This window comes from Coregonus lavaretus (assembly GCF_964263955.1).
Source record: "Coregonus lavaretus genome assembly, chromosome: 26".
In the NCBI taxonomy this organism is placed as follows: Eukaryota; Metazoa; Chordata; class Actinopteri; order Salmoniformes; family Salmonidae; genus Coregonus; species Coregonus lavaretus.
This window is the reverse complement of record NC_140013.1, coordinates 16,169,751-16,186,898: the sequence shown is the minus strand read 5'-3', so window position 1 is coordinate 16,186,898 and position 17,148 is coordinate 16,169,751. Positions and strand designations below refer to the sequence as shown.

General features: G+C 46.1%; 1 protein-coding gene across 1 annotated transcript in view; it reads left to right on the top strand.

The window, feature by feature from the left end:
* Positions 1-15,746, top strand: part of LOC311101337 (sortilin-related receptor-like) — a 44,359-nt gene extending 28,613 nt beyond the window's left edge. Inside the window, exons 18-43 of the mRNA XM_084142472.1 lie at positions 196-309; positions 667-789; positions 947-1,066; positions 1,195-1,320; positions 1,551-1,661; positions 1,952-2,083; positions 2,404-2,535; positions 2,628-2,762; positions 3,508-3,660; positions 4,156-4,323; positions 4,682-4,810; positions 5,168-5,294; positions 6,131-6,300; positions 7,152-7,264; positions 7,557-7,658; positions 7,788-7,854; positions 8,696-8,778; positions 8,870-8,960; positions 9,128-9,318; positions 9,850-9,969; positions 10,090-10,254; positions 10,803-10,977; positions 11,308-11,414; positions 11,563-11,755; positions 12,046-12,258; positions 12,716-15,746. Coding sequence (XP_083998598.1) covers positions 196-309; positions 667-789; positions 947-1,066; positions 1,195-1,320; positions 1,551-1,661; positions 1,952-2,083; positions 2,404-2,535; positions 2,628-2,762; positions 3,508-3,660; positions 4,156-4,323; positions 4,682-4,810; positions 5,168-5,294; positions 6,131-6,300; positions 7,152-7,264; positions 7,557-7,658; positions 7,788-7,854; positions 8,696-8,778; positions 8,870-8,960; positions 9,128-9,318; positions 9,850-9,969; positions 10,090-10,254; positions 10,803-10,977; positions 11,308-11,414; positions 11,563-11,755; positions 12,046-12,258; positions 12,716-12,783 — 3,428 coding nt within the window. The 3' untranslated portion in view covers positions 12,784-15,746. The remainder of the gene's footprint in view (positions 1-195; positions 310-666; positions 790-946; positions 1,067-1,194; positions 1,321-1,550; positions 1,662-1,951; positions 2,084-2,403; positions 2,536-2,627; positions 2,763-3,507; positions 3,661-4,155; positions 4,324-4,681; positions 4,811-5,167; positions 5,295-6,130; positions 6,301-7,151; positions 7,265-7,556; positions 7,659-7,787; positions 7,855-8,695; positions 8,779-8,869; positions 8,961-9,127; positions 9,319-9,849; positions 9,970-10,089; positions 10,255-10,802; positions 10,978-11,307; positions 11,415-11,562; positions 11,756-12,045; positions 12,259-12,715) is intronic.
* Positions 15,747-17,148: the final 1,402 nt, after the last annotated feature.

Here is a 17,148-nt window from a genome sequence, read left to right as displayed (position 1 = left end):
ATGTAGAGAACCACTAACTTCCTCTCCCTCTCTCTCTGACTGGTTGTGTGACTGGTTGTGGTTCTCCAAGGACCACTTTGGAAATAAGTGTTTTCATTGACACTTTTACATGCTATCCTTTGGGATTCAAATACATTTCTTGATGATGTATGTTTTATTTGCAACCCAAAATCGAATGAAATTCAACTCCCCCAGAACACACGTGCCTGCCCAACCAGTACCGCTGCTCCAACGGCAAGTGCATCAGCAGCATCTGGAAGTGCGACAGCGACAACGACTGTGGCGACATGAGTGACGAGCAGGAGTGCCGTGAGTAGAGCCCAAATGGCACCCTATTCCCTATATAGTGCACTACTTTTGGCCAGGCCATTTCAGACGCACAATGGACAACTCACTCACTCACTCAGATTATTCTGTTTATTATTATTATTATTATTATAATAAAAATGGTTGGGAGTTGAATCCTTGTTTGTAAGGTACTTAGTGAATAAAATGGATCCAACCAATAGTCTTCAATAGAGCTAGACTAGATTTTGTTGCTCTCACACTGTTACAATACACTCTGCTTTGGGTCTCTGCTGCTGTTCTCTCTCTGTTCTTCTGGGCTCAATGTCAATACCCTGTCATTCTGTCTGTCCCTCTGCCCCCCTGTCCGTCCCCCTCCAGCCACCGCCTCCTGTGACCCGTCCATCCAGTTCCGCTGTGTGGCGTCCGGCTCCTGTATCCCGCTGGCATTCAAGTGTGACCACGAGGACGACTGTGGGGACAACAGTGACGAGGAACACTGTGGTACGAGGAAGAGAGAGTGTGTGCGTGCGCATGCGCGTGTGTGTTTTTTTTTTTTTACTGACAACGTGTGCTCTATCCTGTATGACGTTTGAGATTGTATATAGTATTTGTGATGCTTCCTCTGATTACTGACTGTGTATGTGTGTGTGTATCCCAGAGAGTCACCAGTGTGGACCAGGGGAGTTCACGTGTGCGCGGGGTGTGTGTATCCGCGAGGCCTGGCGATGTGACGGAGACAACGACTGCAGGGACTGGTCGGACGAAGCCAACTGTACAGGTGAGATCAGGGCCAGGTTCAAAAGGAAAATGTTGTGGAACGTTGCACAACCTCCCTCTCTCTCTTAGTCTCTCCATCACTCTCTCTCACTCTCTCTCTCTCTCTCCCTCCTTCCCTCCCTGTCTCAGTGGGTCACCATACCTGTGAGGCCAGTAGTTTCCAGTGTCTCACGGGCCACTGTATCCCTAAGCGTTGGGTGTGTGACGGTGATGATGACTGTCAGGACAGCTCTGACGAGGAGCGAGCACACTGCGGTGAGGACACACGCACCCAACACACACGCACACACACACACACACATAGACACAGCCCTCGCTCTGCTTGACACCAACACCCATGATGTTATGTAATTGTTACGACAGCGCTATGACAGTGTTAGGTAGCCTTTATGTAGGACGGTTCAAGCAAAGTGTTACCCAGATTTCTATGTCCAGTCTTTGATAGGATGGCTTGGCACTAACAGATGCTGTGTTGTTGTTGACAGTGGGGGATCGCTGTAATGGCTTCCTGTGTTCCAATGGCACCTGTCTGCCTGCCAGTGCCCACTGCAACGGAGTACAGGACTGCCCAGGGGGTGCAGACGAGCAACACTGTGGTGAGTGACCAACTGAAAGTCTAACCCCGAAACTAGACTGCAAACTATAGAAATATATGTGCTGCAAACATTGTCTATGCGTTCCGTTAGTGTTGTTTTTCGCCTGCTACCCCAGATGCACTTCGGTCTTTTGAAAAACACAAACGTTAGAGGGCTATTGTCATAGACTGATTTTTGTCATCAATAGATTCACCTGAAATTCCTTAAAATGAAAGGTTGGTTGAGAATATCTCAGACGTATCCCATTGTAATATAGTAGTACTATGTCTGTGTGTGTCCCCTCCTTGCAGATCCCCTGTGTACGCGCTACATGGATTTTGTGTGTCAGAACCGAGCCCAGTGCCTGTTCCAGTCTCTGGTGTGTGACGGCACCAAACACTGCGAGGACGGATCCGATGAGGACGTGGCCTACGCCAGCTGCTGTGAGTCCTACTCCACTAACCCCACCACTACTATCACAGACAACACTTTCCTGATATTTACAGTCACTAAATACATATGCTATTACATAGCCCAGGGTTTTTTCCTGTGCACGTGACCTAACCTGGGTCGTGTTCATATGAAATCCATTTCAAAACGTTGTGCAGCGAAAAAGGAACAAGCATTCCTTATCTGGTTTCACTCCCTGTTTTTTCCATGACCCAGGAACATGTTTGGTCAGGTCAGGAAAAACGTCATGAATGTATCGGTACTAGAAAGGTATTAATTTGTTGTACTGATTGCCACCCGTCTCTCCCTCTAGCCACTCACCCTGAGTTTGAGAAGACGTGTGACGCCTACAACTTCCAGTGTGCCAACGGAGTGTGTGTGAGCCTGGGGTGGAAGTGTGACGGCATGAACGACTGCGGGGACTACTCTGACGAAGCCAACTGTGGTGAGTACACACATTGTGTGTGCGTGTCACATGCATCAGCTATGTACACTGCAGCGCTTTATAAATGAAGTGTTTGTGTGTCTATGTTTCAGGCTCCCCCACTGAGGGGCCGGGCTGCGCGCGGGACTTCCAATACGAGTGTCGTAACGGGCGCTGTGTGCCCTCCTGGTGGAAGTGTGACGGAGAGAATGACTGTGGAGACTGGTCTGACGAGGCTCAGTGCACTGGTACACTCTCTCTCTCTCTCTCTTTGTCTCTCTCTCTCTCTCTTTGTCTCTCTCTCTCTCTCTTTGTCTCTCTCTCTCTCTCTCTTTGCTCTCTCTCTCTCTCTCTCTCTCTCTCTCTCTCTCTCTCTCTCTCTCTCTTTGTCTGTCTCTCTCTGTCTCTGTCTCTGTCTCTCTTTCTCTCTCTCTCTCTCTCTCTCTCTCTCTCTCTCTCTCCTCTCTCTCTCTCTCTCTCTCTCTCTCTCTCTCTCTCTCTCTCTCTCTCTCTCTCTCTCTCTCTCTCTCTGTCTCTCTCTCTCTCTCTCTCTCTCTCTCTCTCTTTGTCTGTCTCTCTCTGTCTCTGTCTCTGTCTCTGTCTCTCTCTCTCTCTCTCTCTCTCTCTCTCTCTCTCTCTCTCTCTCTCTCTCTCTCTCTCTCTCTCTCTCTCTCTCTCTCTCTCTCTCTCTCTCTCTCTCTCTCTCTCTCTCTCTCTCTCTCTCTCTCTCTCTCTCATTCCTGCCAGATCTCTATGACCTATGTATGGGTGGTCCTCTGTAGCTCAGCTGGTAGAGCACGGCGCTTGTAACGCCAAGGTAGTGGGTTTGATCCCCGGGACCACCCATACACAAAAATGTATGCACGCATGACTGTAAGTCGCTTTGGATAAAAGCGTCTGCTAAATGGCATTGTATTTGTATTGTTGTACCAAACCATTTCAAGTGTTATGTTTTTATTAATTTAAACCTTTTCCTCTTTCTTTTTTTCTTAGGAGGAGTCACGCCCCACACCCCAGCCCCAGGCCCGTCCTCCTGCGCCCCTAATCGCTTCCACTGTGGCTCGGGAGCCTGTATAGTCAACTCCTGGGTGTGTGACGGCTACGCTGACTGTCCCGATGGCAGTGATGAACTGGGTTGTCCCACAGGTGAACAACCGTCTCTATCTACACCAAAGGGCTTGCCACCTTGGCTACACAGCTCAGGATTAGTTATATGTAGGTAGGGCCAGGTGGTTATTCCTGACCATGTGACTTGACCAGAAAACATTTTGGAGCTACTTGTCTCTTTATCTGTGGTGATTTGAAAATACTTGACAGGTGAAAACAATATGGTGGAAACTCATCATTAGGCTAGTAAGACAGAGGGGCGCTGTTTCGCTCGCTCGGATGCTTTCTCCGGTGAGATAGTTTCAGACACTTCCGAATTGAAGGAAAGTTGGAGTGATTTGTTTGACAATCAGATGAAACATGACTGGTTGTGTTCATGCCACATTAAAAGGTAACAATTTTTTTGCAGTTAAATGACATGTCTTTACTATAAAACCCATTAAAAAAACACGTGACCCCTTATGGAAATCAAATGCCCATCCAACTGATTTGTTCTTGCGGTGGCCCTGTGGTTATGTTTTGTTTCCATGGCAGCAGCCAACGGCACGGCGACACAGGCCCCGTGGCCCACCCACGCCCTTCCCCCTGGCCGCTGCAGCAAGGGCCAGTTCCTCTGCCGGAAGCCCCCCACATGCATCCCTGACTGGCAGCGCTGCGACGGCCACCAACACTGCCTGGACGGTTCAGACGAAGCCCACTGTCGTAAGTGTTACACACAGAGTGCACAGACGTTGATGACCTATGCTCCTCATGGGGCCTAAGCCAGTCAGTCAATACACAAACTTGAGTGGGAACTTTCAAACTGGCCAAAAGGGTGGGTCTGAAACACGTAGCCAACCCAGGAACGGTGTTTATTCATAAAATGCACAAAATGTTATAAGAAACACAGATCCACCCGAAGACTACGACACTGGAACTTTGACGTTTCACTCTGCGTGCCAAGTAAACCTTGAAAGGGGGATGTGGTTCTCACACTTCTCTCTTCTCCTTTTCTCTCTTCCCCCCCCCCCGTTTCTTCTTTCTCTTCTGCTTTTCTCTCCTCGCTCTCTCTGTCTGGTAGCCACGCGAGGGCCTCTAACGTGTGTGAACGGCACGCGCTGCGCTGACGGGGAGGCCTGTGTGCTGGACGGTGAGAGGTGTGACGGCTTCATGGACTGCTCCGACCACAGTGATGAGGACAACTGCACCAGTGAGTCTTCAGTAGCCAGGCTTCTTCCGCCCTTAAAGGGAGACTCGGGAATATGACATCATCACAAGCTGCGGGCAACTTCCTGCTTTACAGACTTCAACAAAAACAGACTTCAAACAGACCCACACACGAGCTAATAGTGACAGTCCTGGCCAATTATGATGTTATTGTTGTTTATTTCTGTAAGCAGGAAGTGGCTCTGCTGTATATTACAATGTCATATTGCTGAGTATACTTTTAATGAAAATCATGTCACAGCCCCATCAATTTACATAAGTGAAGTCTTTTCACTTGCCATAGTATCTCTCCTCTCTAACGTTTGTATTGGGGGTGGGTTTCTGACCTGTCTCTCTGTAGCCGACTCTCTGGTCTACAAGATCCAGAACCTGCAGTGGACGGCAGACTTCTCTGGCGCCATCACCCTCACCTGGTCCAGACCTAAGAACCTGCCCCTGGCTTCCTGCTACTTCCTCATCTACTACAGGTCAGTCACTCAGTCAGTGTGTGTGTGTGTGTGTGTGTGTCCAGAGAATCATTTTCGTTTTAAAGTTAATTTCTGCAATGCAATGGGGGCATAGAGAAAATGTTGCCGTTTTAAAGCAAGTTTTCTGTAATTGTATAACAATTTTATAACACTTTGCAATTCTACTCATTTTGCCATGGGGCAGAGATGCAGTTTTAAAGCTATTTTCCTGCAATATTACACATTTCACCACGATTTATGCCATGATATTTTTATTTTATTTAACCGTTATTTAACTAGGCAAGTCAGTTAAGAACAAATTCTTATTTACAATGACGGCCTACCCCGGCCAAACCCGGACGATGCTGGGCCAATTGTGCGGCACCCTATTAATATGATGTCTGCTTGAGAATGACTCACAAAATCAACAGAGGGCCCCCTGGATGTCAGGGCCCTGGGCACTTGCCCTGCATGCCCGGTTAATATTTGGCCATGATTATTACAAGTTTAGATAGCTAGCTAGACTAACTACCAATCAAAAAATTGTTAGCTGACATGGCTAATTGAGTTACTGTCAGTGATTGAAATAACAAGAGAAAAACTGCCGAATGATGCACAACCAATTAAAATTACACCTGGTGTATTTTACTATTCTTACTCTCAATAGTACGTTGAGACCCTGACTGAGTTCCCCAAAAATTAAAAGTTAAAGTTTTTAGGGGTTGGGGGCCCCTAGCAGCCGGGGGCCCCTAAACGACCGCTTATGTCGCTTATGCGTGTATGTGTCTAATTGTGTGACTGTCTGTGTGTCTGACTGTGTGTGTTTGTATATCTGTCTGTGTCTGTCCGTGTGCTAGGCTGGTGGGAACCCAGCAGTGGACCTCCATGGACACACACAGCAACAAGAGCAGCTACACTCTGACGGTGCTGAAGCCAGACACCACGTACCAGGTGAAGGTGCTGACACAGTGTCTCAGCAAGCAGCACAAGACCAACGATGTGTTGACCCTGAGAACGCCCGAGGGATGTAAGTAATGTCGATTTTTCAAAATCCTAACATCGCTGAGCCTCTCACGTTAAACAACTGTTTTTCCTGTAGTTTTTTGTCTTGCTAACGTAGTGTTGCTCACACTAAACGATGTGATACAGATGGATGATCACACACTACCAAGATTCTTCACTTGGTCGTGATGATTCTCGATACCACGGTGTCTCGCGAAAACAATGATGTGATGATGTGATTAAATTGTTAATGTAGCTAGAACAAGCTGTGGCTCAAAGCAGCCTCAAAAGCCTTTTCAGTCAGACATTCATGCTTGCCATACAGAGTTGAAATATCTACTCAATACATTTTGAATTGAACAACATTGCTCGTGGCAAGCTCTCATTGGCTATTGCTGATCACCGTTCTTAAAATGGAGAGATGAGGGGGGAGATGAGGGGGGGAGGGGAGAAAGAGAGGGAAAGATAGAGGGAGCAAGACTCAATCATTTCACTGTATCTGTTCACAGCAGAGGATTTGTCTAAGGCTTGATTTAACACGTTGTCCATGTATTTAGTGTGGTTGTTTTGCACACCCTAGTTGAATGCACTACTTGTGAGTTGCTCTGCTAACTGACAGGCAAAAGGAGTAACAAAAAGAATAATGCCGTTTTAGGATTATTTTTTTTCCTGGACCCAGATTAAGCCTACCCCTGGACTGAAAGGCATGCTCAATGGAGAATCTCTATCTATTGAAAGGGTCTTGGAAATAACCCTTAATGTTTATATCACTTTTGTATCACTTTTGAAGTTTGTGGCCTGCCTGCAATAGTGTTTTAAGCTATGAATTGAATATTATGTTGGATTGACAGTACGGTTATGTAATGTTTGTTGCAGTGCCCGACCCCCCCAGAAATCTGCAACTGTCATGTGACAACGGAGAGGACGGCACGGTGGAGGCCTCGTGGAGTGCTCCAGACAAAGCCCACGGCCTGATCCGGGAGTACATTGTGAGTTAGCCTGCCTAGACACTCAATGTTGTTTCCTCTGGTAAACTTAATAACCGCCTCTCCATTCTTAGTGTCATGTCCTGAGCAGTAGGGCTATAAGAAGAGATCGAAACATATGCACATCCAATGGCTTTGAGCGGGTGCTGGATATCAAAGTAAATGTTCATCAGCAAAATATGAAAGACTCCACACACTGTGATGTGGGCTTATTATTAACATGAACAATGTTTCAACCCTGTTTTGCCTGTTTTGTTTCTCTCTGTGTGTGTGTGTGTGTGTGTGTGTGTGACAGGTGGAGTACAGTGAAAAAGGTGTGGAGTGGTTCTCTCAGCGAAGCACCGGCAACGGTGCGGAGGTCAAAAACCTACAGCCCAGCACTCTGTACAAGTTTAGGGTAAGAGACCTGTGTCTTTCATAGCAGCTTCATAGTGACATTTGGCTTCATAACATGAAGGGAACATGAGCTCTTAGAATTGTTGAGTTGTGAACCTGTCTGATGAGTTCTAAACCTGTGTGTTTTCAGGTGGCAGCAGTGACTGGTCGAGGTATGGGGAACTGGACTGAGGTTAAATCCATCATCCCCAAGAAAGGTATGACAGAATCTCTCATGATCATTAACCTGACAATTTATAGTATGGCATGATGATAGTTTGATACATTTGATACAATTCTCTAATCCAGAGTTTCTTAAACTATGGGTCAAGACCCAAAGTGGGCCCTGGGCATGTGAGAGGTGGGTTGCAAATAATGCATCTGTAATCACACGCTATTTCTTTTTAGTTTGTGGAGATTTGGGTCACCGGAGGATGGTACATATCTTATTTTTATTTGTAATTTTAGCCCCTTTTCTCCCCAATTATGATCTTATCTCATCGCTGCAACTCTCCAACGGGCTCGGGAGAGGCGAATGTCGAGTCATGCGTCCTACGAAACATGACCCGCCAAGCCGCGCTGCTTCTTAACACCCGCTCACTTAACCCGGAAGCCAGCTGCACCAATGTGTTGGAGAAAACACTGTTGAACTGACGACCGAAGTCAGCCTGCAGGCGCCCGGCCCGCCAAGGAGTCGCTAGAGCGCGATGAGCCAAGTAAAGTCCCCCGGCCAAACCCTCCCCTAACCTGGACGACGCTGGGCCAATTGTGCACCGCCCTATGGGACTCTCGGTCACGGCCGGTTGGGACACAGCCTGGGATCGAACCCCAGGCTGTTGTGACGCCACAACACTGCAATGCAGTGCCTTAGACCGCTGCACCACTCGGGAGGCCTAGGATGGTACATTTCTTATTTGGGTCTTGAGCTATAATCCTTCAGTGCACTTCCTCCACTGGTTGCATTGTGGAGATTTACTGTGTTCTACTGCCCACTGCTGGCCACCAGTATGTAGTTGTCTTATTTATTGGAGCTGGTGCTTATTGTCTTTCCTCTCTCAGCTCTGCCACCTCCCTCAGTTATCACCGATAGCATCACAGAAGACTCGATGAGCCTGTCTTTCAGCTTTAACTCCCAATATGAGGTCAGTTGGTGGCGTCTGTATGTGAGTTAGTGCTTGTCTATGTGTTCTAACTTGCCCTATAATTCTACCGTTGTTCCGTGATTGTCTGCAGGTGAGGCAGTATGTGGTGGTGTTGTCCTGGGTGTTTGATGCTCACGTGAAGGAGAGCAGGAACTACACCGTGCGAGGCAGCATACTGAAAGGTTCGCCCCTGTCTGCCACTAGTGTCCACACATTTTCTGACAATTAAAAAAGTGTTTTTCAAACACATAACTTCGTCATATGCGTCAAAAACACACACTTTTGTGTTTTCAAAATCCTAATCCAACTCTCTGTCTGTCTGTCTCTGTATCTACCTGTACACTTGCAGCTGCCAACCTGACCACGGGGACCATCTACGAGGTGGCTGTGTGGGCCCACACCAGTGTAGGAGACAGCCCCACAGCCCTGTCCCGCCAGCAGACCAAAGGCACCCAGCCGGAGCCTCCCCTCCTCAAGGCCCGGGCCCTCAACCAGAGCTCTGTGGACTGCAGCTGGACTGTAACCGGCTCCCCCGCACAGGTAACACGGGCACAGCATGACAGCTACTGTATTACAGACATGGGTCATGTTCATTAGGGCACGCAACGGAAAACATCATTCAACTCTTTTGGACAGAAAACGAAAATGAGCGTTTCTTATTGGACACGTTTAGGTATTCCCTCCCTATTTCAGTCTGTTTTCTTCCATTTGGTGCGTAATGAACATGACCCTGGGTTTAAGTAGTATCTGTAGTATACTTTAAAATGCTTCAAGCATTTGATTGAGCTTGTCTCGAGTGCCTGATGGGTGGGGTTTGCACTATTCCATTGGTTCCGTTATGCCAGGCAAGCTCAATTAAGCGAGTCTCCACAAGCAAAATATAATAAGGAATTTCATAGATTAGTCATAATTGATTGGATTTATAAAGCGCTTTTCGAGATGCTCAAAGCTCTTTACATAGTAAGGGGGAACTCGCCTCATCCACCGCTATTGTGAAGCACCCAGCTGGAGTATTATGGCTCTCTGTGCAGCCAGTGATGTACTGTTTGGTTGTTGTGTCTGCCTGTACAGGTGTATGGCATCTTCTTTGCCACCTCCTTTTTGGACCTGTACCGCAGCCCTCGCAGTGTGTACACCAGCGCTAGCAGCCGGACTGTCACCGTGGACAGTGATGAGCAGTACCTGTTCCTCGTGAGTTCACCCCCTATTCCTCTTCACCCTAAATCCGCTCAGTTAACCTATGTGTACATTTTGGATTCTAAAGAACAATATTTCAATGTGTGTGTGTGCTTATTCATGTGTGTGTGACAGGTACGGGCCATCTCTCCCTACCTGGGCCCTCCCTCTGAGTCTGCGGTGGTTAAGATGATTCCTAACGAGCGGCTGCCTCCTCGTAACCTGCACAAGGTGCGCGTTGAGAAGACTCAGGCTACATTGAAGTGGCAGCCTCCCTACGACTCCCCCAGCACCCCTCTGGTACGACCATCCTCACACACCCTCGAGCGTCAGCTCTTTCCAATACATCTTGTCTGGTTCATGGGTTAAAGTGATAGTTCACTTTTTTGAAGTTAGTTGAAGCTTAAACTTCAAAACAGACCCAAAGTGTGGATTGCAGTCTCTCCTTGTCCATAGACTTCTTTCAGTGTAAGGAAACTTTGTTTTAAAATTGAGTGAACTATCCCTTAAATAAAGCCTCTCAAAATCTGACCGCTAGGGCCTTGAACACCTGGCCAGGTAATATACAGTACACCTGTACTACTGATATAATAGCATGAACAATTGTCCCACACAAGGGCGCCTGTAGACCGAACCATAAACCTGTGTGTCCATGTCTGGATCTCAAATGACACCCTATTCCTTTTTAAGTGCACTACTTTTGCCCAGGGCTCTGGTCATTAGGGTGCCATTTTGGATGCAACACATGTCTGTCATTTATTGTTATTTTGTTGTATTATTTTATTACTGTTGAGATTGTTAAATGCACTTTCAATAAAGTTTGATTTGGACGTGTCTGTCCCGTGCAGACGTACGCGCTGCACCTGAAGGACGTGGTGCGTAAGACGGAGAGCAGCTACAAGCTGACCACCCAGAACAACACGGTGGAGTACTGCCTCAAGGGCCTGGAGCCTGGCGGACACTACAGCGTCACCGTCCGCCTGCGCAACATGAGCAAGGAGGCCAGCTCCACGCTCAACACAAGTACGGGCCAGCTTATGTCCCGGGGACGGGCGTGTTCCAGGTCATCTTTATTGCAGTCGACGATCCGTTTTTTTCCCCCTTCAATGCCCGGAGAAGCGTTAAAACATCTCACGGGCCATGTGAATGTGATGTAGCGATCTTCTGGGATGTGCAGCCCGACTGCAATATAGATAGACGACATGGAACGCGCCCACCACCTGTTATGTAGTGGCTGGGGACTAGTATTAACAGATCTAGGGAGACCACATTCAAAACCCAATGGGGATTGTTTTAACATGAACCTGAATGTATGTTGTTCAAGTTGTTTCCTTCTTCTTTGTGTGGACATAGTGCCCCTGCCTGCTCCAGAGGCTCTGAAGATACTGACGGAGAAAGACCATGTGATCCTCTTCTGGAAGAGTTTGGCTGTGAAGGAGAGGACCTTCAATGAGAGCAGGGTGTGGGACACACACACACACACAGCTGTCTCTCTCTGACCTCACTGTCTTTTATTTCCTCTGATATTCACCATTTAATGTCTGTCTGTCTGTATTTCTCTGTCTATCTACACATTTGTGCACATCCGTGCTCGGTGTCTCTCCGCAGGGCTACGAGGTGCACATGTACGACAGCCTGTCCAACTCCACCGTGCTCCTGGGTAACACCACGGAGACCTTCTTCCGGATCAGCAGCCTGCTGGCGGGCCACAACTACACCTTCTTCGTCCAGGCCCGCTGCCTGCTCAACGGACAGCTGTGTGGTGAGCACGCCCTGCTGCTCTACGACCAGCTGGGACAAGGTGAGAGGGGGAGGGGAGGATGGGAAGTTACGGGACAGATTTACTAAGAACATGCATCAATCCTAAACGTCGGTTTCAGTAACAATGTGTGGTGACATTCATACAACAGAAGTATGAGGTAGCACACTCAATTGATGGATATGATGATCGTTTTCGACTTTGTGAGATAAAAGTATATAAAGAATCTCTCATAATGGCACCCTCTTGTGCTGTATGCACAATGTCAATCACGTCAGTCAGTGAATGACACTCACCAGGTGTACCTCTGCCTCCCTCCCCCTTCCCTGCAGATCCCAGTGATGCGGCGCGGAGCTCGGGCCAGTCAGGGGACATGGCGGTAGTGGTGGTGCCGGTGCTGTTCCTGCTGCTGCTGGGGCTGTGTGGGGGCCTGGTGGTCCTGTACCTGAGGCACCGCCGCCTGCAGAACAACTTCACCGCCTTCGCCAACAGCCACTACAACTCCCGCCTGGGCTCGGCCATCTTCTCCTCAGGGGACGAGCTCGGTAAGACTCCTTGGTTTAGTTCTATATCGAAGTAGCTTGATGTTACTGTTGACTTTGACTGTGTGTGATGGTTGCTAACGTAGCCCGATGTTATCAGTCTACACTGTGTTGAACTTGAACCACGTTGTCTTTATTTGTGAACTAGCACATAGAGTATCCCTTTCTACCTCCCATCTGATTTGGCACGGATTTTGATCAATCATTTCTAGGGCCCAGAGTTTCTCCTGACCGTGTGACCTGACCAAAAAAACTCTGGGCCCCAGTTTAAGGCTGTGCTACTAGGGACCGTAGTTTGTCTTTGTCAGGTCCCATCGTCCGGAGAAACTCCTGGCCCCACTCATTTCTCATGGGGATGACCAGGATCATAAACCACATTTTTGCATGATCCGTTCTGATGCAACTATCATGTTATTTTTCCCTCCTCCCTTCAACTCTCCTTTCCCCTTCCTCCTTAAAGGTGATGATGACGAAGACGCCCCCATGATCAGCGGCTTCTCAGACGACGTTCCCATGGTGATTGCGTAGCGGGACCACCCCTTCACCTCTTCTTCTCCTCCTCCCTATCACTCTATTACCACACTCTGCCCTGCCTGTCCCAACCCGTCACCTACGCGCCGGTGCCCATGTGAACACGACAAGAAAGAAGGTGCGCCAACACTTTCGTCAACCCAACCCCCTCCGAGAAAAAAAAGTCTTATACGATTCAGGATCAAAGGAAGAAAAAGTGAAACGCAACGAGAGATATTTTTAAAAGAAAAATACGATGCACTTTTTTAGGATGCGCAATAACTTATTTTTTTATACATAATATATATATATATATATCGGTTAAAGGACTTTGTTGGGCTGGAACTGATGCTAACTGTGAAGGATTATGAGTTTGTCAGGCGTGTCACGTGTTGGAGTAGTTCGGAGAAAATACCCTTTTGAACTACAAACTCACTCCATAAAGAACAGTTAATTGCTTGAAGCCAAAATAAGCACCTAGCAACTGGAACATCCAATGCAGAAAAAACACACATAAGGAAAGAAAATATACACCTAATACTGTATATGTAAAAAATATTATAATAACCAAGAAATGCTTAATAAAGGGAGTGAGGAACACAAGCTCTTGACACAGCATAAATTAACCCAGGAACAAGTCTTTATGGTATTTATTCATGATTTGTCTCACTTTAAAGACTATACTATTTGCCCATGTTGTTTACAGTGTCTGTACTGAAATCGATCTGAATATGTGGCTGTCTGTTCCAATGAGATCACTTTAATCCAGGGGCGCAACTTTCACTGGGGACGGGTCCCCCCCAGTTTTATCATTAGAATGTGATACAAAAAAAGGCAACAGTGTGCTTTAGGACCATGCGGATACCTCCGAGCTGTCGGGTAGGCTGTTTGGAGTGTCTATCCGACTGGATAAACAAAAACAAAAAAAATTATGTCCCCCCCCACTTCTAAAACCAAAGTTGCGCCCCTGCTTTAATCTGTTGATATTTGATTTGAAACTGTCCATTGGCGTGAACACAACAATTGGCATCCGAGTAACCAACCAATGAGTAGCGATTTAGATGAAATCGATGGCACCATGCAGTGTCTTATAGATCCATGTTCCTCCTACCACCAGCACAGGAGTGGCTGTAGTCAACTCAGCAGTAACAATAGTACCGAAGAGTTGTTCACATTTAGCATGTTATTAACTCCAAAATGTCAGCTCGATCATTCTTTTGAGTTTCTCTACTCGCAATGCTGCATCGATAATACTGTAGGTGGATATATAGGAAAATAGTGTGATTTTAATTGGTTTTATCAGGACCACCACGGTGTAAATATTATTGTTATTCAAATATGATTATGCCCAATCTGCTGCCGTTAGTTTGTAGTGTTTGGAACGTTTGTCTCTGATGTTCTCAGGGAACACTGGGTCTTTGTCTGGTCTGACACTGGCGTGGGACCATCATCTGAGTCTTTAGCCAACACTCGGAACCCTCACTGAGGTACTATAGTAACCCTAGGGGCAACATTTGGAGTATGATGTTGTAATGATGTAATTCTCTGGTTGTTAACTGGTTTTCTGGTTGAGATTACAAGGAATTGGTCTCTGTTACAACAAGAAAAATATGTATTTTTCATGACGAGAGCAAGATATCATGGGAAAGACGTCATATTTTGGTTGTTATCTGATCAGATAACGAGATTATTGCATTTTGTGGTTGCTGTTATTATTCTTTTCACAAAAAATTTATACATCTAATCTACAACCTGATCATAATGTCATTAGACATCATAATGACATAATTGAAACCACTTTTGCTTGCTGGGATAGCAGTATGATGTTTAGGTCACAGTGAGAGGGACTGTGTCCAGCTCTCTCTCACTGTATAGCCAAACGCTTCACTTCAGTATGATGTTCCAAGCTTCAGAAGAGTCTTCCCCATCCCATCCTATTGTGTAGTCATGAACTGAAACTTGTATTTTCATCTATGCTAAAGAGCCATTTCAATTGATATTTTGGGTTTATTTGTAAATTTGTTCATGAATGTATTTTATATCTGTGATTTTATGGCTTTGAGGCGATGTGGAAACCGGTCACGTTACTAGTCCCCCTCCCCCCTCTCCCTCCCACCCCTCATGTGAAATGGATACACTCGCAGTCCTCTCACTTTGTACAGCCAAGAACTCTACTTTGAATGGTTCACCCCTATACTCTTGGAAGAGATACCTGAAAATGGGCTTTGATAGTGTCTGACTGTAGACTGGTTCAGGGCAGGCACCAAGACCACGTTTCCACCCCCTATCCCACTGTGGGGGTGATGTCACAGCAGCCCCTGCATTGCACTCTCCGCCCCCGGTCACTGCAGGGCTGTTTTCACTACATTGTTTTGACATTCGTCTCCATAAAGTACTTGTGATTTTATCTCCCCCTTTTCATTTTTCCAGGCCTTAAATAGTGCTGTAAAGATACTGATGATATTGATACTGTTTCTTTTCTGTGGACTTCGATTAGCCACATATGCCTTATTAGAACACATTGATTTTGTATGTATGTACTGTATTTATGACGACACACACACACACACAATGCTGAAGAGAATGATCTGTACTGAAGAGAGAGAGTAGAAGTTGTATGTTATTGTTATATGCAGGTTACTGCTCCTGTCTGCATTGGCTGTTTAAACAAGGCACATATCTAAAGCCACCTCATGATTTTATCTCATGTAGTCCAAGTTTGACAATTGTACAAAATATAATTATTGATTATTGTGTGACCGTTTCAACCCCCACCCCCTCCAAATGTAAACTTTTTTTTCCTTCTGTAAAATAGTTTGCTTAACGTTTTTGCACAGAATATAATGATATTGGACACCGCCATATTTTAATATGTTGATCTTGCTTGCTTATGGGGGTCTCAAGGAAGTGAGATGTTTGAGGTACAGTGTGAAGTGTTTTAAAAACCACTTATACTGAAATAAACTTACTGGAAATGTGGAAAAGCCTAATTTTCCTCTTCTTTCGCAGAGAGGATGGATGGATGGATGGATGGATGGATAGACAAAAACAACAACACTGAAAATCTCTGCTTTCTAAAATGTTTATTGAATTATGTTTTGTTTACTTTACTGTCTTTAGTCGATGTCCTTCCAACTTCCAAATGCTTTTGATAGAAATAAACAAATACACAGTGGCACAGAGTCTCCTCAAAGGCCCTTAACAAAGTAAGTGCAAACTCATCGCCTTGGTTAACCACAAAATGCTATGAGTAAGTCCTTCAGTATTTGGCAGCATGTAGACAGGAAGGAGTGCATGTAGACAGGAAGGAGTGCATGTAGACAGGAAGGAGTGCATGTAGACAGGAAGGAATGCATGTAGACAGGAAGGAGTGCATGGAGACAGGAAGGAGTGCATGTAGACAGGAAGGTGAAGTGTGTGTGTAGAGGCTCTAGAGTACGGACGTCCTGGAGATGAACTGGGATCAGTCCTTAATCAGGCCAGTCTCACTGTGGTTTTTGACTCGCGTCTCCTCTTTGCACCCAGAACATTCTGGGGCCGAAATCTCCTGATCTTTTCATCCTGCCTCCTTCCTCCAGTCATGCAGAACGGCCACAGCTCCACTGACGCTCATAGGCTTTTATGACTGTTGAGTGAAGGGCATTGTCCACGCTCTCAGGGGAACTTTTGAGAAAAAGACAGTGAGGTCATTACAACTTTAATGCAGGCTGCAGAATTCCCCAGACTGCTCTATGATTAAGTAGAGAGGCAGGTGAGCTTCTCAGAAGAGTAGCCTGTCAGGCTGGGTGCTTTGAAGGCACAAAGTACAGTAATCAATGGAATAGATGTCCTTTAAATCAAAAACGGAACAACACGATAAGCAGAGCAAAAGAGAGTAATCTCTTTGTGTTTTTAATCAACGTTTTGAAGTGCCACCTTAATCAAGTGTACAGATGTATTTTTTAGGGAAAATAATTGAATACATAAATAGTGCTGTTCATGATTTTACTAAGTTTATTTCAACAAGGTCATTAGCAAGAGGCTCTTTACACTTCTTCTATATGTCATGCTTTCAGTATATCAACAGCAGTTCAAACTTCATAAAATAAAATACTATAAGACTTAAAGACACACTATGGGAGTTGAATTGCTCTCTGTTTCAGAGGGGTTGGGTTAAATGTGGAAGATACATTTTGGTTGAATGAATTCAGTTGTGCAACTGACTAGGTATCCCCTTTCCCTAATTGTTTGTTACATTTTGACTTGAATGTTGGCTGTATTCATATTCTGCACATTATCACATACATAATATTTATATCATAAAAAGGTGTGCTCCTTTCTGTCCAATGAGGTCATTTCTAGACAATGTTTTTGTCCATTTTAGGGGACCCCTTTTGGCTCAAG